General features: G+C 44.9%; 1 protein-coding gene across 2 annotated transcripts; it reads right to left on the bottom strand.

The window, feature by feature from the left end:
• Positions 1-1,176: 1,176 nt before the first annotated feature.
• Positions 1,177-20,949, bottom strand: F11R (F11 receptor; the record flags this gene model as incomplete). Of its 2 annotated transcripts, XM_079698424.1 has the most annotated exons (10): positions 1,177-1,212; positions 1,349-1,397; positions 1,703-1,799; positions 1,945-2,052; positions 2,191-2,293; positions 2,468-2,670; positions 2,962-3,108; positions 3,296-3,403; positions 3,570-3,638; positions 20,886-20,949. In XM_079698424.1, the coding sequence occupies 10 exons, from the start codon at positions 20,947-20,949 to the stop codon at positions 1,177-1,179; spliced, it is 984 nt and encodes a 327-aa protein (XP_079554550.1). The 2 variants fall into 2 exon arrangements, with proteins under 2 accessions (XP_079554550.1, XP_079554551.1); XM_079698425.1 differs by lacking the exon at positions 1,703-1,799 and having other exon boundaries at positions 1,941-2,052.
• Between the last annotated feature and the right edge of the window lie 33 nt (positions 20,950-20,982).

The raw sequence follows: 20,982 nt of genomic DNA on the forward strand, positions 1-20,982 counted from the left end.
GGCAGGGTGGGTGCTTCTCCTCTCACTGGGTGGATCAGACCAAGTAGAAGCCAGAGTACACCATGACTTCACCCGGGGTGCCCTTCTCCTGCCACAAGAGGACTCTGGAAAATGAGGGTCCAGTGTCTGTCTGCCTTGAAGGCAGGAACCAGGAAGGGGTAGGACAGTGAGCTAGGGACCAGCCCAGGTTGCTAGGAAGCAGGGCTTTGGGGATTTTCTTGTTTGTACTAAGAAGGAACCTAGGTATTTCATTTCTCCCATTCCCACAGTACAATCTCACCAAAGAGCTAAGAAGCCCTCCAACACACACTCAATTTCAGTATAGAATTGAGACCACACACACACACACACACACACGTGCTCAGCAGAGCTGACTACTACACAAATTCCCACAACCCTGCAGACACATCTTAAAAGTGTGGGTCCACTTGTTCCAGCCAAGGGAAGGGTGATGGCGTGAGGTACCAGCTCCAGCTTTCTTTTCTGTAGATCAGTGGTTTAAAAACTCTTCTGCTCCGTGTGCCCTGAAAGTTTACTATGATCTCCACAACAAAAGCTCTTGTTTTCTCTACAGACATAGTTGCTGTCAGTCTGCTTGTGTTCAGAAAGAGGACGGTGCAGGAGGATCCCATGGCACTTCTGGCGGGAAGACAGAAGAAAGTGGGCTGCAGAGGCAGAAGAGACTTGACGTTGTCACCAAACAATCATTTCAGTTGCTCCAGTCTCCAGTCCCCACTCTAGAACAGCTGGTACCGGTCCTCAGTACGGCAAGAAAGAGCCAAGGAACCAAGCTCCAGATCCCTTCCTATTTGAGGACCACCACACGCAGGGGGCAGTGAGTGCCCCGCCACCCTCGCAGTCTACTTGGAAGGGAACTCAGCAGGCATCCGTCAGGACTTCTGTCTGATCCCTCGTAGGGATGGGGAAAAAGAGCGTTAAACAAGTCCCAGGCCACTCAGCAGTGGTGGGAAAGGAAGGGAGGCAGGAAGGAAGAAGGTGCACATGGCAGACATTATTAAAAAAAAAAAACACATCCTAACTAAGATAAAAGTGAGGGCCCCTGTGGGGGCTAGAAGACAAATAAGGCATCCTGTGAAACTACAGACATCAGGGGCCAGAATCTGGTAGCACCTGAGTAAGGCAAGCACAGAGGATGGGAGATGAGCTGGACCAGGGTCACACCAAGAATGATGAGGTCTGTCTGAATTCCCCCTGGAGAAATAAAACATTCAAGTCAACTCTCTACAGTCTTCTTTAGCTGATAATCCCATGAATACATATAAACACAGTCTGGAAACCCCTCACTCCAGCCGGGAGGCCCTCCCCATCCCAGGGCAGGCATACTCACATCTCTTCGAGCAGTGGGCTGGCTGTAAATCACCTTCTTACTCGAGGTCCTACGGACAAGTCAGAAGATGGAGACTCAGTCCCCTAAGTCCCTCTCCTTAACCTCTGCTTGTTAACTTTAGAGGCCAGGACTGAGAACTTAATGGAAGCACAGAGTTCTCGGTAGGGAGGTTTGGGTGCAGGGAGAAAGGACAAGCACAGGACCATAGTGGACAGGGCTAGAAATCCAGATGTTTTTTCCCTACCAGGCTAGTTGCCTTCCCCTCCAACCCCTTCCCCCGGGCACATCTCAGCTTCAAACCATATACATCCAAGTACTCAACCTTAGAGAGCTCTAGGACAGCAGCTCACTCACCCTTTCTTTGCTCCTGAAAGACAAGAAATGGGACCATGAGTGTCAGCAGGGTAGAAGACAGCATGGCGCAGGAAGATGGGGGACCTAGCGTGTGGCCCTGAGATACGGGTGACCGGTGCTCCCTGGGAGGTAACCCCAACACACACGGGGCTCAGTATCAGGGCAGTACTCAGGTGGCACCCAAGAACCAGGCCCTGAAATGGGGATGATACAAAGGAGAGCCTTTGAGCGCAAATACTTACTGTCAAAGTAGCCTCGGTTATAGGCGAACCAGATGCCAAAAATCAAGACTCCAAGGAGAATGAGTGTTACAAGGACAGCTGCCACGATGCCCCCTACATTCAGCTCCGCTATGGGACACAAATGAGAGGTAAGGCACCTGAAAGCTTGTTCATGGTATTGACAACATTGCCAAAGCCAGGATGGAAAGCAGACCCCAAACCCCACCCTGGGGTCTGAGCTCAAGCCCCAGCCACGCCCTCACTCACCAGCATCCATGTGCACAGTGTCTGACTTCATGGGTGACCCATACCCATTCCGCGCCTCACAAGTGTAATCTCCAGCATCAGAGGCCGACATGGGGTCAAAGATCTGGAGGGCAGAAGACGAATTGGCTTCCTGCTTGAAGAAGCCAAGCACCTGTCTTTTATGTCTCCTGACCCTAATGCCAAGGTTACCTTGCTGCCTGCTCTTCTTCCCCACTTTCAGGGGTTCTATAACCCTGCGCCCCCTCATACACATCTTTTACCCTGACCCCAGCCATACCAGCTCCCCTGTCTTATGGTTCAGGGTATAGGAAGAGTTGCTGAAGGCACGGTTGCTCTTGGGTTCCGTAGGCATCAGTACCCCATCCTTGAACCAAAAGTATTCAGAAGGTGGGGAACCGTCTTTCTCTGAGCAGGTCAGCACTGCTCGGGTCCCAATGGTTACAGAGGAGGGGACATTGATTGTAGGCTTGGATGGAGGCACTGGGGAGGGAGAGAAGGTACTTGTCACAAGAGCAGGAAGGCTGCCTGAAGGCCAAGTAGCATGACACTCCCATCCATCAGCTCTAGCCTTCCTCCCTTACTGTGCCCTTAGTTTCCCCCTGACCAGGGGCTCGTTCTTCTCTGACAGCACCAGGCCTCTGAACAACCCCCTCCCCAGCCCACTGCCACAAGCATTTTCACCATCAGCGAGCTCCAAAGCTTAGCAGAGCCTGCTAAGGGTTTAGGGAAGCAATTGATTGCAAGCCCACACAGAAGACCTGTGGCACGTACCAAGCACAATGAGCTGGACGGTGACCTCCCCATAGGTGTTGCCGCCTTCGTCAGAGACCATACAAGTGTACATCCCCGTGTCTTTCCGGGTCACAGAATGGAAGGTGATGCCACTGTCCGAAAAAGTAACTCGGTCCTCATAGGAAGCTACCAGGACAGAGGAAACAAGGGCAGAGTGAGCTGGAAAGCTAAGAAAAGCTGGTGACGGTGGCACCCAAGGCACAGGGGGCTCTCTTCTTCCCCCAGAAAAGGCGACAGGAAGGCCCTGGGGACTTCAGCCCCAGGGTGTGCCCCCTGCAACCTAGGCAGCCAGCAAGGAGGTGGGGCGACTCACCTGTGATCTTGTTGTTATAGCAAACGAGGCTGGTGATGTCGCCATGGGCAAACTTCCACTCCACGCGGGGAGAGGAGAAGCCCGAGTAGGAGCAGGACAACTTGGCAGCTGCAGACAGGATCAAAGTGAGTGGGAGGAAGAAACAGCAGTAAATGGACAAGCTGGGGAAATGGCCCCAAACCACAGTCTGGGCTGGATGTTCCCCAGGGGTCTGCACCTGCTCACCTCCCTTCCCTCCAACTCCCGCCACCCTCCACAGCCCCTCCCAACTCACGTTTATTCTCAGCAACTCTGACTACTGGTTCAGAAGTTTGCACTGCACCCCTGCCCAGTGCCAGTGAGCCTGAGAAGAAGAAGAGAGGTGGGTCCATCAGGAGTGGACAGAGGAATGCTGTGGAGAGGGAAGAGCAGCCCCAGCTGATGGGCATCTAGGGCTGGGACTCTCCATGCTGAGATTCCAAGGTCAAGGGATTCACATTCCTCTTGGGTCTCACACTTTCTCACCAATATTCTAAATATCTTTTAAAAATGCTTTTTGCTACAATTGAAGGCTAATACTTGTTTTAATCAATGGAAATAAAAGATTTCCTCCTAATGCAATTTCTTTATTTAAAAGAATTTTTCCCTGGGCTTCCCTGGTCGCGCAGTGGTTGAGAGTCCGCCTGCCGATGCAGGGGATGCGGGTTCGTGCCCCGGTCTGGGAAGATCCCACGTGCCGCGAAGCGGCTAGGCCCGTGAGCCATGGCCGCTGAGCCTGCACGTCCGGAGCCTGTGCTCTGCAACGGGAGAGGCCACAACAGTGAGAGGCCCGGGTACCGCAAAAAAAAAAAAAAAAAATTTTCCCTCTGTGACTCCCAATAATCTAATCAGATTCCTCCTAGTCCAAGAGCAGCTTTCTAAATGACATTTCATGGTTCAGAGAAAGCTTCTCAGCAAATAATTGCAGTCACTTGTCAGACAATCCTGGCAGGAAGCCAGCAAAGCTGGAGGCAAGGGAGGGAAGAAAGCGAGGAGCAATAATAGGATAATAATACATTTGTTGGGCCTTTTGTGCTTTTTAAAGTGTTTTCACATACAATTACATCATTTGATCCTTGAAACAAGCATGACAGATCAGCAGGACAAATATTATCATCCCAGTGTTACAGGAGGAACTGAAGTAAAGAAATGTATCTAAGATCACACAGCTGGTTCTGGACCAGAAGTGGGCTCAGATCATCTCATTAGAATCTCCTTCTGCCCAATGGAGAAGAGAAGGAAAATGTGGTGTGTGGTGGAGGTGGAGAGAGGAGGTGAGGAGAGGCAAGGCTAATTAAATAACATGGTGGGAGAGAGGCAGCAGGGCTCACAGGAGGGGCCCACACATCCCAAAATAAGCACCAGTGCCAGAGGATTCTAGGATGGTGTGATATAGTTACCAACCTGCACTTACACAATTACTCTCATTCATGTTTTCAAAGCTCAAACTCATGAAGGATGCTTTATTTATAGCTTTAAGTCAAAGTCCTGTCTTCTTTAGATAAATGCAAGCACATCTGTTCAATGCAAGTATACTTTTTCGTTATTAAATTACCCAAGTAACTGAATATGGTCTCTTGACCCTGAACCTCCCTTTTCTTATCTGAAACATGACGGGTTTGAACTAGATGTTCTCTGAAATCCTTTAGGTTCTTTTTCTTGTTTCTTTCTTTTCTTTCTTTCTTTCTTTTTTTTTTTTTAAACCTGAAAGATTAGGTGGGGGGCTTCCCTGGTGGCACAGTGGTTAAGAATCCACCTGCCAATGCAGGGGACATGGGTTCGAGCCCTGGTGTGGGAAGATCCCACATGCCGTGCAGCAACTAAGCCCACGAGCCACAACTACTGAGCCTGCGTTCTAGAGCCTGCACGCCACAACTGAAGCCCGCGCGCCTACAGCCTGTGCTCCGCAAGAAGAGAAGCCACCGCAATGAGAAGCCCGCGCACCGCAACAAAGACCAGCCCTGGCTCACCGCAACTAGAGAAAAGCCCGCAGGCAGCAGTGAAGACCCAACACAGCCATACATACGTACATACATACTTTCATACATAAGTAAATAAATAGAAAAAATAAAAGATTAAGTGGCTGATCCAAGTTTTCATAGCTAGGAAATGGCAGAGCTGAGATTAGCATACAGGTCTCTCCTATACCTCTTTTTTTCCCTTATTATACCATACTTTTATACACCATGCTGCTTTTCAGAAAAGCCACTAGTGTAATGGAGGCAAACTATGTACTAAAATGATTCTTTTAAAAGTCAGGTCCATTTTATCTAGAAATTATTTCTAATCATATTACTTTGTATCTGTATATTTGGCATTATACTTCAAAGTCAAATCTATAATCAGATGTAATAACAGATACAGAAATTAACCCAAATAGTCTTTACTAAATTGAAAACTGAGGACATGGAAGTCTCTAGCTCTCATCAAGAACGCTGACAATTAAATGTTTTGATTTTTTGCCCAAGTCAACTTTCTCTGCTTTGATGATGGGACCTTGTTTCTTCAAGATTCTCGAAATTTACAATTTGCTACCTGTGATGTACACCGAGACGTGCAAACCAGATCTCTCTTCAGGAATGAAGGACTTGTTGTCTCAGCTGCTGGGACTGCTGCCAGAAGAAGACCTGCAGCCATCAGCCCTCTCTGAGGATTCCCAGAACACTGCCTTGCCCAGGGCCATGCCTCCTACCAGGCAGCAACAGGGTCAGGGCACTGGCATCCAATGCCTGATCAATGAGTAGGGGGGAGGTAGTTCCCTGGTGACCTACTGGTTAGGATTCTGGGCTTTCACTGCCGTGGCCAAGGTTCAATACCTGGCCGGGGAACTGAGATCGAGCAAGTCCTGCGGCCAAAAAAAAAAAGGAACCAGCAAGAACTGACTTATGGAGACTTCCCTGGTGGTTCAATGGTTAAGACTCCATGCTTGCTTCCACTGCTGGGGGCTCGGGTTTGATCCCTGGTTGGGGAACTAAGATCCAACGTGCCACGTGGGACCAAAAAAAAGTGGGGGGAGGACACATATAAAGTCCCAGCTCTATCACTCCAACTCCCCAACTTGGGACAACACTGAAGGGCTATTTCTGCTTCAAAGGTCCCTGTGCAGTAAGCTGAGGCCTTGTTGGGACTACAATGTAACTCAGCTTTTCCCTCTGCCCAGTCTTGCTTCCATAGGTGTGGATCCCAAGAACACTCCCTAATAAATGTCTTGCTACAATAATTGACATCTCAGAGTCAGTTTCCCAAGAACCCAACCTATGACACCACCCAAATGAAGAACAGCTTGTAATTAAACTAAAAACTAGCCTTTGAAATAAAGGGCCGCCCAAAAGAAAATAAATAAATAAATCACAGCATATGAATTTGATGATTGCTTCTGCCTCACTTCTAACTTTAGCTAAAGCTCTTTTTTGAGTCCTCTCAGATTATCAGATCTAAAACATGTGCAGGAATGACACCACCACATATATACACAAACATATTGGGCAACTGGCATCTTCCCCTTCTCATTAATTCTGGCTGCTATTACCTAGTCCAGGCTTCTCTCCTCTTGCTTAAAATACAGGGCCCTTCACCTCAAGGCCTTCTCACCTTCCTCTTATGCAGGACTGTTGATGTCTGCCTGTGGCCTGACTGCAATACTCAAAACTCTACTGTCACTGCATCTCACACCATGAGTCAAGTCCAGCCTCCCCACCATGTCCTTCCTTCCTAGTGACCCCAGGACACCTCAGACATCCTGATCCACGTTCCCCTTCTTGTTCCTGAACAAGCCTCTGGATCCAGACTGCCTGCATTCAAATCCCAGCTCTGTTACTTATAATCTGTGTGACCCGGGCAAGCCACTTAGTCACTTTGAACCTCAGTTTGCCCACTTGTAAAATGGGGATAATAAGAGTTTCTATGTCAAAGGGCTGTTGTTGAGAGTTAAACAAGCTAATACAAATAAAATGCTTACAAGAGTGTCTGACCAACAGGAAGCACCAAATAAGTATTATGTCTTATTATTATCATCATCTGCCCATAGGTCCTTCTGTACATATTTCTTTTTCTGACTTCAAAGTTTTCTTCAGTAAGACATATAAATAAATATAAATACTGCCAGAAAAATGCTTACATTCCAGCCCACTAAACCATCTCTCCTCTATCACTGTAATTGCCTTGGAAAGACTAACTCTTTTCCAGAGCTTCCCTGATGGTGCAGTGGTTAAGAATCCACCTGCCAATGCAGAGGACATGGGTTCGAGCTCTGCACCAGGAAGATCCCACATGCCGCAGAGAAACTAAGCCCATGCGCCACAACTACTGAGCCTGTGCTCTAGAGCCCGTGCTATGCAACAAGAGAAGCCACCTGCACACCGCAAGGAAGAGTAGACCCCTCTCGCCGCGACTAAAGAAAGCCCGAGTGCAGCAACGAAGACCCAATGCAGCCAAAATACATAAATAAATAATTTATGCTAAAAAAAAAAGACTAACTCTTTTCTAGAACCATCATGTATAGAGCAGCAGAGCTGAGGGCTTTCTCTCACAACACCCACAATTTCCCCATCCATTCTCCTCATCTATTTTATATGTTCCCTTACCTCATCACGACCTCCCTTTTGCACTTAACCTTGGACCTATACTTGGCATACTGTACATACAAATGTCCTACTAGTTAACATGGTAAACCAAAACAGAAGGAAATTTCACCTTTTCCATTGTGATGTTTAATTTACTCCACGTTCACAACAAGAAAAACTACAAAGTCAAAGGCATCAATAGATTTTTTGGAAGGTGCGTGGTGAGAGGCCTTGTAGAGCGCTAAGGTGCTGCTATCGCTTCCAGTGGGGCTGGCATGACCACTGCAGGCTCAGCAAATGAAGCTCCTGAAATTCCAGACAAGTGGGAGACTGGCTTCAGGGAGTCTACCACTTTGCCACCGATAGAAGTAACTTCTGGAGGAAATTTTTTTTTTAATTAATTAATATATTTATTTTATTTTGGGCTGTGTTGGGTTTTCGCTGCTGCACATGGGCTTTCTCTAGTTGTGGTGAGTACTGGCTTCTTACTGCGGTGGCTTCTCTTGTTGTGGAGCACGGGCTCTAGGTGCGCAGGCTTCAGTAGTTGTGGCACGTGGGCTCAGTAGTTGTGGCTCATGGGCTCTAGAGCACAGGCTCAGTAGCTGTGGCGCACGGGATTAGTTGCTCCACAGCAGGTGGGATCTTCCCGGACCAGGGTTTGAACCTGTGTCCCATGCATTGGCAGGCGGATTCTTAACCACTGTGCCACCAGGGAAGCCTCTTCCAGAGGAACTTGATCCTTAATTTGGGACTCTTTGCTGCCGGAGTTTGGCTGGCCAGGAATTTGAGTGACATTGACTTAATGGCACCTCAGCCTGGGGTGTAGCCGTAAAGATACATGGAACCCCTGTGCTGTACTCGAAACTTCCATAAACAGAGCCTCCAATCTGTGACCATCACAAGACTTGCCCTGATGGCAGCTGAAGTTTGATTCAGATGGGCACCTTTCTTTCCCTGCTTGATTTCCTTTTCTTTGCTGAGTCCATTCAGAACACCCTTCTCTGGTCAGCAGGCAGGCTTCAGCTAAAGTGTTGTCCTCTGTTCTGTAAAGTTCTGTACATAGTTCCAAAGTTTCTGCAGGGGATGATCTTTGCTCTTGTCCTGAGAAAAAATCTAATGGTATTTCAACAAATAAAGACTGTACACAAAGACAAAAAAAAATAGATTTTTTGGCCCTTTCATGTACAGAAAACCTTCACTCAATCTTGCACTCCTCTCTAGTGAAAATCCTTTCCTCCCTTTCTCTCTAAACTTCTTAAAGAAGTAGTCTACACACACTGTTTCCAGCCCAACATACACATTCACTGCTCAACCTACTGCAATACGTCTTTGGCTCTCACTTTGAAATTAAAATTGATTTTACTAAGGTCACCAATTGTATTCCTCAATTCTAAGATACCCTGATTATAAGATATAACATCAATTTAATAATAGCTTCTTGGGGGAACATCATATTAAATATGTACATGGGCTGTAAGTCACATCCCAATTTCTAAAACATTAAAGTAGTCTTATAATTAAAGATATCCAGTATTTGCTTTTTCAGTTACCTCCTGTGGCCTTTGTGAGATGTTTGACCCTGCTAACCACTCGCCTCCTCAAGCCACTCCACCCCCTTGGTTTCTGCGTTCAACCCTTCTGGTCCTCCCCCCACCTCAGTGTTATCTTATTCGCCTTCTTGAACTTTGCTTCCTCTGTCCATCCCTTAATATTAGTAATCCCCAGCATTCCATCCCGTGCCCTTTCTCCTCTCCATATTCTCTCTAGGAAATCTCAAATACACAACATTCCTCTACACCAGTGTATGGCCAGCTCCAGATACTACCTCTTGCCTGAGCTGCAGACTCCTATTGCTGTGCCTCCTGACGGTTCTACTTGGACTTCACACACCCCCTCCTGCAATCTCACGCTGCTCACCATTTCCCACTACCTCTCGCTTCCCCACCTCTCTCCAGGTTGGTGGTATCACCATTTACTTGGTCACTCACTCTAGAACCTTTTAAGCCATCACCATCTTTCCTTCACTCTAGTCAAACACCAAAGCATTACAATGTCATCTCCCAAATCTCCCTCAAATTTGGCACCTCCTCTCCAGACCCACTGCCACTTTTTAGTACCATCGTCATCTGAAGAATTGCATTTGGTCTCTCAATAGGTTTCTCTGCCTTGTTTAATTTTGACCCACTCACATTCATCCTCCACCTCACTGCTAGAGAAAGAGTTGACATTTATTGAGCACTTACTATAGTATATGCCAGGCACTGCTATAAGCACATTACATGGATTTAATTCCTACAACAACCTTAGGAGTTGGGTGATACTGTTATTATCACCTCTGTTTTCTACATGGGGAAACTGAGGCCCAGAGCAGTTAAGTGGTGGTACAGCTTCAAATCAAGGCAGTCCAATTCCAGAGACTGGGCTACACTATACAGCCTTCTAAAACATGCAAATCTAACACTTGCTTCAAGCTTCCAATGATTCCACATTACCTGTAAGATAAAATCCAAATTCTTCAGCCAGGCAAGAGTTCTAGCACCAACAGAACTGGTGATAAGCTTATCATCTTCACCACACTCCCTATTCTTGCATTTTAACCTCCAGCAATACAAAACTACTTACAATTCCCAGCAAAGACGTGCAGTTTCACAACCTCTGCCTTTGCTTATGCTACTCCTGTTATACGGAACACCCTGTCCCCTCTTTCTCCACCTGGCCAGCAGGTATTCAAACACATTACTTTATGGGAAATGACTTACCCCACCCCCAATCCTCACCACAGCCAAGTTAAGGTCTCTTTCCTAGGCTTCCACTACCCCATGCAAAACACTGTCAAAGCACTTCCCACATTATAATGACATCATCTATGCACCTATATCTCTCCCTTATCAGGCAGTAAACTACCAAAGGAGCAGTGATAATATGTTAATCTATCATTCTGAGTTCTCAGCACTTAGCATAATGCCTGGTATAAACTGACATTGAACAACATAGAGCCTTAACAAATTAGGTCAGAGCAGACCATTCACTATAACATCTACTTGTTAAGGTTTATCTACAAAGATAAGCCCATTTTTCAAATTGGCAGATGGGGCACGCCCAAATAAAGAAAAAATAAACTTGGGACTTCCCTGGTGGTCCAGTGGGTAAGACTCCACGCTCCCAATGAAGGGGGCCTGGGTTCGATCCCTGGTCGGGGAACTAGATCTCACATGCATGCCACAGCTGAGAGTCTGCGTGCTGCAACTAAGAAGTCTGCACTCTGCAACTAAGAAGTATGCACGCCACAACCAAGAAGTCCGCAGGTCACAACTAAGACTCGGCACAACCAAAATAAATAAATAAATAAATAAATATTTTTAAAAAGAAGAAGAAAAAACAAACTTGATTCAAGCCCAATCTTTAAAAAATTTTAATACTAGCAACAGTGTGTTTTTTTTTTAATGTTTAGTTCTCAGAAGAAAAAAAAGTGTTCTATTAATCTTTTTTTAAATTTAGCTTCACAATTTAAGAATTAAGTGTTTTTAGTTTGCTTCATAGTTATGAAACAGAATTAAAGTTCTCTGCACATGAGTGGTTTCCTCCTGCCATTTTGCAAAAGGGCCTCATTTCTGCACCTGGGCTGCAGTGTGCCTGTAGGTGTCTGCATGCACAACAGTAGAGGCTGGTTTCTCACATCCAGTAGAAGTGTGCAGAGCCAATGCAAGGTCTGCACACATTTTAGACCTTCTAATGCAAGGTCTAAAATGGGCGGAGGGGGGGAATGGGGAAAAGATGTGAATCCATTTACAACACCCCCATTTCTTTTATGATCACAAGAGCAACCCAAGACTCCAAATAGACTCAAGTCATCTGAGGAGACACCTGACTAGATCACTGCTCTTTCTACAGAATCTTCAAAATGGTTCATGGTTTTTACGGATTGAATTGTATTCCCTCAAAATTCATATGTGAAAGCCCTAACCCCCAGTACTTCAGAAAGCAACTGCATTTGGAGACAAGCCCTTTAACGATGTAATTAAGTTACAGTGAGGACCTTAGGATATGTCCTAATCCAATCTGATTGGTGTCCTTCTACAAAGAGACACCAAGGGTGCTCATGCATAGGGGGGATGACCATGTGAAGAGGCAGCAAGAGGGCTGCCATTGTAAGCCAAGGAGAGGCTTCAGAGGAAACCATCCCTCCAGCACCATGATCTTGGACTTCTGGGCTCCAGAACTGTGAGAAAATAAATTAGTGTTGTTCAAGCCACCCAGTCTTTGGTATTTTGTCATGGCATCCCAAAAATACCAATACAAAGGTTTAAATTGGGCATCAGCTGTGGACATTCTGGTTGAATCTCCAGTCACTACAGCCTTGACTCAAGTATGCACAGTGAAAGAATCAACATTCTGCACAGCAAAGGAAATCACCAACAAAATGAAAAGGTAACCTAGAGAATAGGAGAAAATATTTGCAACTCACTTATCTGACAAAGGGTTAATACCCAAAATGTGTAAAGAACTCATACAATTCAATAGCAAAAAAAACTAAACAATCTGTTTTAAAAATTGTCAGAGGATCTGCATAGACATTTTCCCAAAGAAGACATACAGATGGCCAATAGGTACATGAAAAGATGCTCAACATCATTAATTATCAGAAAAATGCAAGTCAAAACCACAATGAGATATCACCTCACACCTGTTAGAATAGCTATTATCAAAAAGACAAGAAATAGGGAATTCCCTGGTGGTCCAGTGGTTAGAGTTCCGTGCTTCCACTGCAGGGGGCACGGCTTCGATCCCTGGTCAGAGAACTAAGATCCCATGATGCGCAGCACGGCCAAAAAAAGACAAGAAATAACAGTTGCTGGTGAGGATGTGGAGAAAAGGGAATCCTCATACAAAGCTCATGTTGGTGGGAATGTAAATGGGTACAACCACTGTAGAAAACAGTATGGAGGGTCCTTACAAAGTTAAATATAGAACTATCATATGATCCAGCAATTCCACTTATGGGTAGTATTTATCCAAAGAAAATGAAAACACTAACTCAAAATGCTACATGCAGCCCCATGTTCACTGCAGTATTACTTACAATAGCCAAAATAGGGATATACCTTGAGTGTCCATCAATGGATGAATGGATAAAGAAGATGTGGTATATATATATATATATATATATATATATATATATATATATATATATATATAATTCAGCCATAAAGAAGAATGAAATCTTGCCATTTGTGACAACAGGGATGGACCTTAAGGGCATTATGCTAAGTAAATTAAGTCAAACAGAGAAAGTTCAATACCACAGGATCTCACTTATGTGTGGGATCAAAAACAAACAAACAGGGCCTCCCTGGTGGCGCAGTGCTTGAGAGTCCGCCTGCCGATGCAGGGGACGCAGGTTTGTGCCCCGGTCCGGGAAGATCCCACATGCCGCGAAGTGGCTGGGTCCGTGAGCCATGGCCGCTGAGCCTGCGAGTCCGGAGCCTGTGCTCCGCAACGGGAGAGGCCACAACAGCGAGATGCCCGCGTACCGCAAAAAAAAAAAAAAAAAAACCCAAGCTTATAGATACAGAAAACAGACTGGGTGATTGCCAGAGGTGAGGAGTGGGGGGTTGGGAGGCAAAATGGGTGAAGAGGATCAAAAGGTACTAACTTCCAGTTATAAAAGAAATAAGTCATGGAGATGTAATGGGCAGCATGGTGACTATAGTGAATAATACTGTATTGCATATTTAAAAGTTGCTAAGAGAGTAGACCTTAAAAGTTCTCATCACAAGGAAAAAAATTCTGTAATCATGTATGGTGATAGATGTACATTTACTGTGGTGATCATTCTTCAATAACTATAAATATTATATTATGTTGTACACCTGAAACTAAAGTTGTATACAAAACATACCTCAATAAAATAATTTTTAAAAAATCAACAGAATTCTTGAAGACTTCTGCAAGGTTTGTCCTATACTTTTAATTAATTATATCCAAATTCTAGACACATGTTACTGAGCATGACCAAATGAATAAAATAATAGCATGAATAAAATAATAGCAGCTAACATTTCTTGAATACTATGTACCAGATACTCTTCTGAGCCCTTTACAGGTTTAGTTCATTTAATCCTTGTAATAATGCTATGAAATAAATATTATTATTGCTCCCATCTTACATGTGAGTTAATCGGGGCACAGAACTGAAGTAATTTGCTCAAGTTCACAAAGCTAGTAGGAGGCAGAGCTAGGATTCTAACCCAGGTAATCTGGCTCCACGGTATGATACATTACACAACTATGTAAAACAAAAACAAATAAAAATAACCATATTGCCATCTCAAAGGTCAAGGTAAATCAATTTGTTCAGGCATAGAAATATGTCCAAAATGTAAAAACAATATGTAGAACATGACCCTATTTTTACAAATAATAAAAATAACCCGAATATACACATAAAGGAATCTCTAAGAATAGACTCCAAACACTTGACAGTGCATATTATCTGAGAGATGAGAATACAGGCAGCTTTTCTCTTCTATGTTCTACATTTGTGTAATAAACAAGTATGTATTAAGTGTTTTAATTTAAAGAAAAAAGAGTGGGAAGGGGAATAAAAAGGGAAAAGAATAATAAAGATCACAAGAAGCAAAGAAAAATAAAACAAAGCAAGAAAGGAGAGTCAAAAACAAAGGCAAAAGGAAAGGAAGGATGATAAAGAATAACAGGAAATACCCAAATACTGACACACCAGGAAGCACAGAATGATTAAATAAGACTTTAAAGGTGAAATGAAGTAACAGATGAGTAAGAAATAGATTATTACACTATCAAGATTCTGTATGTGAGTCTGATAAATTTTAAGGAGAGAAAAAGGGCAGGAAGAAATGAGAGCACATGCATTGTCTCATTAAAAACCCTGTGAGGGGGAAAAAAAGAAAAAAAAGAAAAACCCTGGGAGACAAGTACTATTGTTATCATCCCATTTTATAGATGAGAACATTGAGGCTTAGTACAGTTGTCCCAAATCACGCAGCTGCAAACAACAAGGTGGGAATCTTAACCCAAGTCTGCCTAACTCTGAGTCTCCAAAACTACTGCACTACACAGCATTTTCAGCAGAGCAGCAAGGAAACACCATTCATACTTCAAGATCCTGTTCCAGTGTCCCTTGATCCATCATGCCTTCCCCCAATCAAAATTAATCTCTCTCCAACTTCTAGGAATATAGCCTAAGAAAATAAAATAATTAAAGGTAAGCTTAAAGATGTATGTTCAAGGACAATTTAATGTATTTCGTAAAGCAAAGAAAAAAAAAAACTTAAATGCTCAACAAAAGGTGAACAGTTAATTACAGGATAGCCATACAGTAGAATACTATAGAAGGGATTTCGTTTAAAGTGTATTTTGCTCAAAAAAAAAAAAAAAATACAGTCAGGACATGCTACCACCATACCAGGGCACATAGATGTTCCTATCCTCTCTGTCATAGAACGTAGTCACCTACCTCATTTAAAACTAGTATTCAGTCATTAACTAATAATCTAAATGAGAAGAGATCTATAACACAGTTTTGTTTTTTCCCACTGTAATTCCTACATAATCTGAAAAACCGGCCACAGCTCAAAGTAGCATTAGTACACAGTTTGGTTTAAACATTGATATCTATGGATTTCTGTTGAGCTGGTGTGACCCTAATCAATTTCTGCCCACAGAGCCAAGACTTAAGGAAAAGTCAGTGACACCAAACAGCCATTTTATTTTCTCTGATATATTTTGCACAGGTCATCTATACCACACATTTATTCATAGTGGAAAGACTAGAATAAAACCAGCAATCAGTATTTATCTCTAGATAATAGGATGACATGTGATTTTACTTTCTCTATATCCCTCTGTTTTCCCATTATTCCACATTGAACATCTATTATTTCTTAATAAAAAATTTATCATTTTAAAAAGTAACTCTTTCCTTCTATGCTCCCCAAACATTTCGTGCTTCGATGACAGCCCCTGACACACGGTGCTCTGTATTCTACTTAGTCAATGTATGTCTGTAGTTCCTTGAGAACAGAGAAACCAAATTATGTTTTTATCCTCCCCCGTTCCTAGCACTGTGCTTTGCCACTTTGAAGCAATGCTGTGATGAGAAGGTGGTCACAGAGGGTGGAGGCATCCAGACATCTGACAGAACCCACCAACAACCCTCCCTTGTACATGCAGGTCAAACCCACAACAGAAAAGCTACTTCCTTCTGCTGCTTTACTAAGAAATCTGTTTTCTCTATGCATCCTGTTAATTATTAGAATTTTCCTTAAGTTGTTTTCGTGCAATGCGTTTGTTTTGATCCATTTAAAAACAAACAAACAAAGGAAGGAAAAGGAGGGAAGCCAGCCAGCCAGCCAAGCCAGTCTCTGGTTTTCTCTAAGAATTCATCCAAACTTCCCCTCTACGCAGATGAGCCTCATAGGACACTCCCACTGTAAGGGAGCTAGAGCCTCGGGCTAATTGTTACAATACCTGACTCCCCTCAGAGCTTCTTGATAGCAGATGTTATTCATTTTTTATCCCTAATCTCTAGCACAGTGCTCATAACATAGTAAACACCAATGTTTATTGGATTAACAAATGAATTTGACATTGCAATACAATTAGAACCTGGACCCAGGGCTTCCACCCCCAGTTTGCTCTTTCCTTCCCCCGCTCACCCTGTAGAGACTGAAGTTACTCCTGGGGTTTGGGGTGGGACAGATAAGGAATGCGTGGGCAAGAGGAAGGCTCTGTGAGCCCAGCAACAGGCTGGGCTAATTCTAAACAGCCAGGCTTGGCTGTATTTTCAGTGACGTCGTTCAACTGGCAAGGCCCTCTGAGGATGGTGGAAAGTGGTGATGGCAGTGTAGGACAGGAGAGCTTTCACGCCATTGCTCCCTCCTGCCCTCTCTCAGCAGAATTTCCAGTTCTACCTGCTCAGCTCTCCTCCCCGACCCATCTCCCCATTACAAGGGAAGGCTCTGCCTGCCTGCCCAGGGCTCACTCCAGGGGGCCTGGCATCAAACTTCCTGCCAACCAGCTGCTTCCTCCTGTCCTACACATTGTAAAACAAATGACACCAGGCGGACTTTAGACAGAAACTCTGCTTATCAGGGAGTCCCAGGCAGATGAACTCTGAGTTTTCAATGCCTGGAAAACCCCAGTATGTATCCACTCACATTACATCTCACAACCCCCTGACAACACTGAAACCTCTTCCACAATTACGTTTGACAAGTGGCCATCCAGGTCTTCCCTGAACCTCTAGAGGAAGCAGGTCTGAGTTTAGAGATTCCCCAAGGTCTTTCCTTAATGCTAACAGGTGTGAAAAACAAGCCCCATCATTTCCTAATCTCTCACATAAAATGTATATAGCTTTTAAATCTGTCTTTGAGCAGGAGTGTCAGCCACTTCTGAGTCCACAGAACAGATGCCCCTTGACCCAGAGGACCTGGGGAGGAGGGCGGGGGAGGGGGTGGAATATTCTAATGGCCAAGGCCACACCACCAATATGAAAAGATCTCCAGGGTATATTAAATGAAATAAACAAGATACAGGGTGGAATACAATGAATATAGTGTGCCTCTTTTTATGTAAGAAAAGGGAAAAGAAAGAAATATATATTTATATATACTGATATTTGTATAACAAAACACTGGAAAGATGTATAGGAAACTAGGGGAGATATGGAGTGAACAGGAACAAGGTGGGAGTGATAACCCCACTCTTTTATATCATTTTGATTCTCGAACCACACTAATGTATTAACCTCTTCTAAATAAATAAACTTTGTTTTTTTAATTACAGCAGCTCCACCCTAAGCCAAAACTAGGTTGGAGACTCCAGGCAAGCCCAGATCACAAAGAAACTGAAGAGAAACATCATAAAGTGAAAAGTGTTCTGGAGCCAGGAGGGAAAGACTAAGACACTGGAATTCCACTACCACTCACTTCCTAGTTCCAACTTGCTGTGTCACTAGTTTCTAGGTTCTGGTTTCGAGGGAACAATTCTTTCATGGGAGTAATTTCAACCCCCCAGTAGAGGGAGGGGAAAGGAGGAGTGACCCACCAATCTACAGTTTGAGGTAAATCTAACCCTGAACAGCAAAGCTAGAAAGGCAGAAACATCAATACGAAAAAAACACCGGGACTCACAGACTGACCCAGACACAGGGCAGCAGTTCCTCCCTCCTGGAATGTTTCAGTGGGGACACTACATGATGTAAGTGGTGTGTGTGCAAACACCAGGATTCCAACCTAGGTTTCCCGTTTCTCCTCTGCAGTTACACCAAAAAGTCATCCTATGCACACAACACCCTGCTAAGCAGAAATGCCTCTTCCTGCCTGGGAGATAGCTGGAAACTTTTCTAAGCACAGGCTCTCTACGGGGAGGGAGACGAGTACTCTCTGTCACCAGTTTTACTTTTCCCAGGCCCAGTTCTCCCAGTGTTTAGTCTCCAACCCTGTCTCAGTAGGCTCAGGTCTTCCTCTCCACTAGGTTCCCCAGGCTGGGGTTGGGCCTTTGCTTGATCCTTTCTTCTTCCTCCCTGATGGCAGAGCCCACATGAGGAGCAGCCCTGGAGGGAGGAGGGAGAACATGCAGGCATCCTATATATGCTTCCAGTATCCCAAGGGCAGAGGACAGACTAGACGCCCAAGAAAGCCCCTACTTTTTCACTCTCGCCTTTTGGAAGCTAGCAGGGTCTCTCCCTGCTTCCTTTGACCTGCTCTACTATGGGCAGCATCCTTTCATCCTCACAAAATCCAAAGGGGATAAAAGCTGCCCGATAAAAATCATTTCATGTATATGTAATGTAGCTATTATCCCAGTTGATCCTCAGGACAAGGTTAGGACAAGTATTATTACTCCCGTTTTACAGATGAAAAAACTGAGTTACTAGACTAAGATCACAAATAAGGCAGAAAGCCAAGCTAGAACCCAGGTGGGATGGCCTGGCTGCTATCTCCATCCTCATTGTACTAACCAAATTGCTCCCCCCAGGTCTAGCCCTATTGACATGTGACAAGGTCAGTTCCTCCATCTCCTGGACATGTTACTTTCGAGGATCCACTGTCCTATCAAGCTAATACAACATCATCTCAAGCTCCCTCTAAACCACTGTTTCTTGATTCCCTGAACAGACTAGAGGACACTCCCAGGCTCAGAAGGGTGATATCACAACTCTTTCAGGGTCAGTATGTGATTATTATAAAAAATGAGGGGGAGAGAAAAGAAAAAGGAAAGGGGAGAAGGATGCAGCTCTAGGAAGCTTATAAGCCTGACAAATACTGTCACAAATAGTCACTGACTCAGAAACTTCTAGGTTGGGGGTGGGGGGTACTGGTACAGCACAAGTGTTGGCAACGTGTTTAGTACTGAGTACCACCCAGAACCAAAAAATGACCATGGGTATCACTAGCAGTTCTAAGATACAGACAGAAGTAAATGAGGAAGAAGGGGAGGAAAAGAGTGGAAACTGAAGAAAAGGGGGAAACGGAGGAGTAGAATGAAAGCGAGAAGTGAGAAAAGAAAGAATCTAGTGGGAAAGAAAAATTGAAAAAGGTAGGTAAGATAAGTGGACTCTGGAGCAGTATCCCAAACTGATGTTTTGATATCCTGGTTCCTGTGCCACAGGGTGCCTGAGACGCTGGAGCCAGGAGTGGGAAAAGGAGAAGTCAGTCAGGAGACTTTGGTTCCAGTCCCAGGTCCTTTTGTCAATCTGGAAAAGTCATTTCCCCTCTTTGTACCTGTTTCCTTATCTGTACAATAGGGAGAGGATTCGACTTGTCACTGGTCCAGTCCACCCCAAATGTTAATGTTTTTGTGATAAGGGACAAAGGAGTAGTCAATTCATCTGCCTTAAGACACCCTTCAAACTAAGCAAAGTGAATTATCTTATAGCTGCTAATATTGATCATAATTGTTCATTTCTTTTATTTCCTAAAACATGGATGTTGAGAGGGAAATGGAGAATCTTACAGATCCCCTACTGACACAACTATCCACAGAAGCACACAGATAAGTGTACAGGTGCTGACACAGGTAGACTAAGGCACAAACCACACACTCGGCCGGGCACAAGCATATCTATAGACGGAGGCCTGCCCCAACAAGTGAGTCTCATTGTTCCACAGGAAAGGGAGTTTACAAAGGAAACAAAAACTCTCAAACAAGGCCAGGGGGGAGGGCAGAGTTCTGGCTCTGAGAAGGAACCAGCCAACCAAAAGACAGGACCTCCCCCTGCGAACAGTCACTCAGTCAACAACATTTATTAAGGACTCTGGAAGTAGTTATTCTAGAAAGGAACTTTGAATGCTGTGCTCTGAGAAATTTTAGGTTTCAATTTTATTTCCTTTTTTTTTTTTTTTTCCAGATTTTGCACCTAGACACTTTTCCCAGAGCAACAATAGCAACCCAAAGATCCGGGGAAAGCTAAAGAAACCCTTCAGCAACAGCCAGGGAAAGAAACTTCCGCCCCACCCCATCTCCATTAGATTTTCTCTGAGGACCCTTAAGTAGCAGAGTATCCAGGGGCCAAGGGCGTCAGGGTATGAGAGGCTTCCGACTTCTCTCGTGTTGTTCTCGGATGTTGGATGCGTGTTGGAGGGGCAGGATGGTCCCCTTCCCAGGTGTGTGATCCCGGCTGGGCAGGGCCCTCGCGCCCACTGGCCCTCACCAGTAAGTGAGGATGAAGGAAAGGGGAACCAACCTCTCCCCGTTATTTTTGGTGAACGTGCGGAAAGGCAGCTCCCTCCCAGGGGATGTAAGAGGAGGGGTCATTATTCACCAGTGTGGGGGAGGGGAGCCAGCCACTCACCAGGGTAAGGGGGACGGGAAAGAAGAGGGACGAGCCAGGGGTGGAACGAGGACTAGGAGGGTGAGGCGGACTGGCTTCTGAACCCCTCCCCTCTCGCGGACAAGAGGTGTGGGGAGCGCCTCCCTCCAACCTCTGACCAGACCCACAGATTCCTCCAAAAGCTCCGGGAACTTACACAGGATCATCGATGTGAAGAGAAGCAACTGTTTCCTCCCGACTTTCGCCTTTGTCCCCAACATGATCAAGATCCCGATACGACAGTAGTCACCGGA

The sequence above is a fragment of the Hyperoodon ampullatus genome, assembly GCF_949752795.1.
Source record: "Hyperoodon ampullatus genome assembly, chromosome: 2".
NCBI lineage: Eukaryota > Metazoa > Chordata > Mammalia > Artiodactyla > Ziphiidae > Hyperoodon > Hyperoodon ampullatus.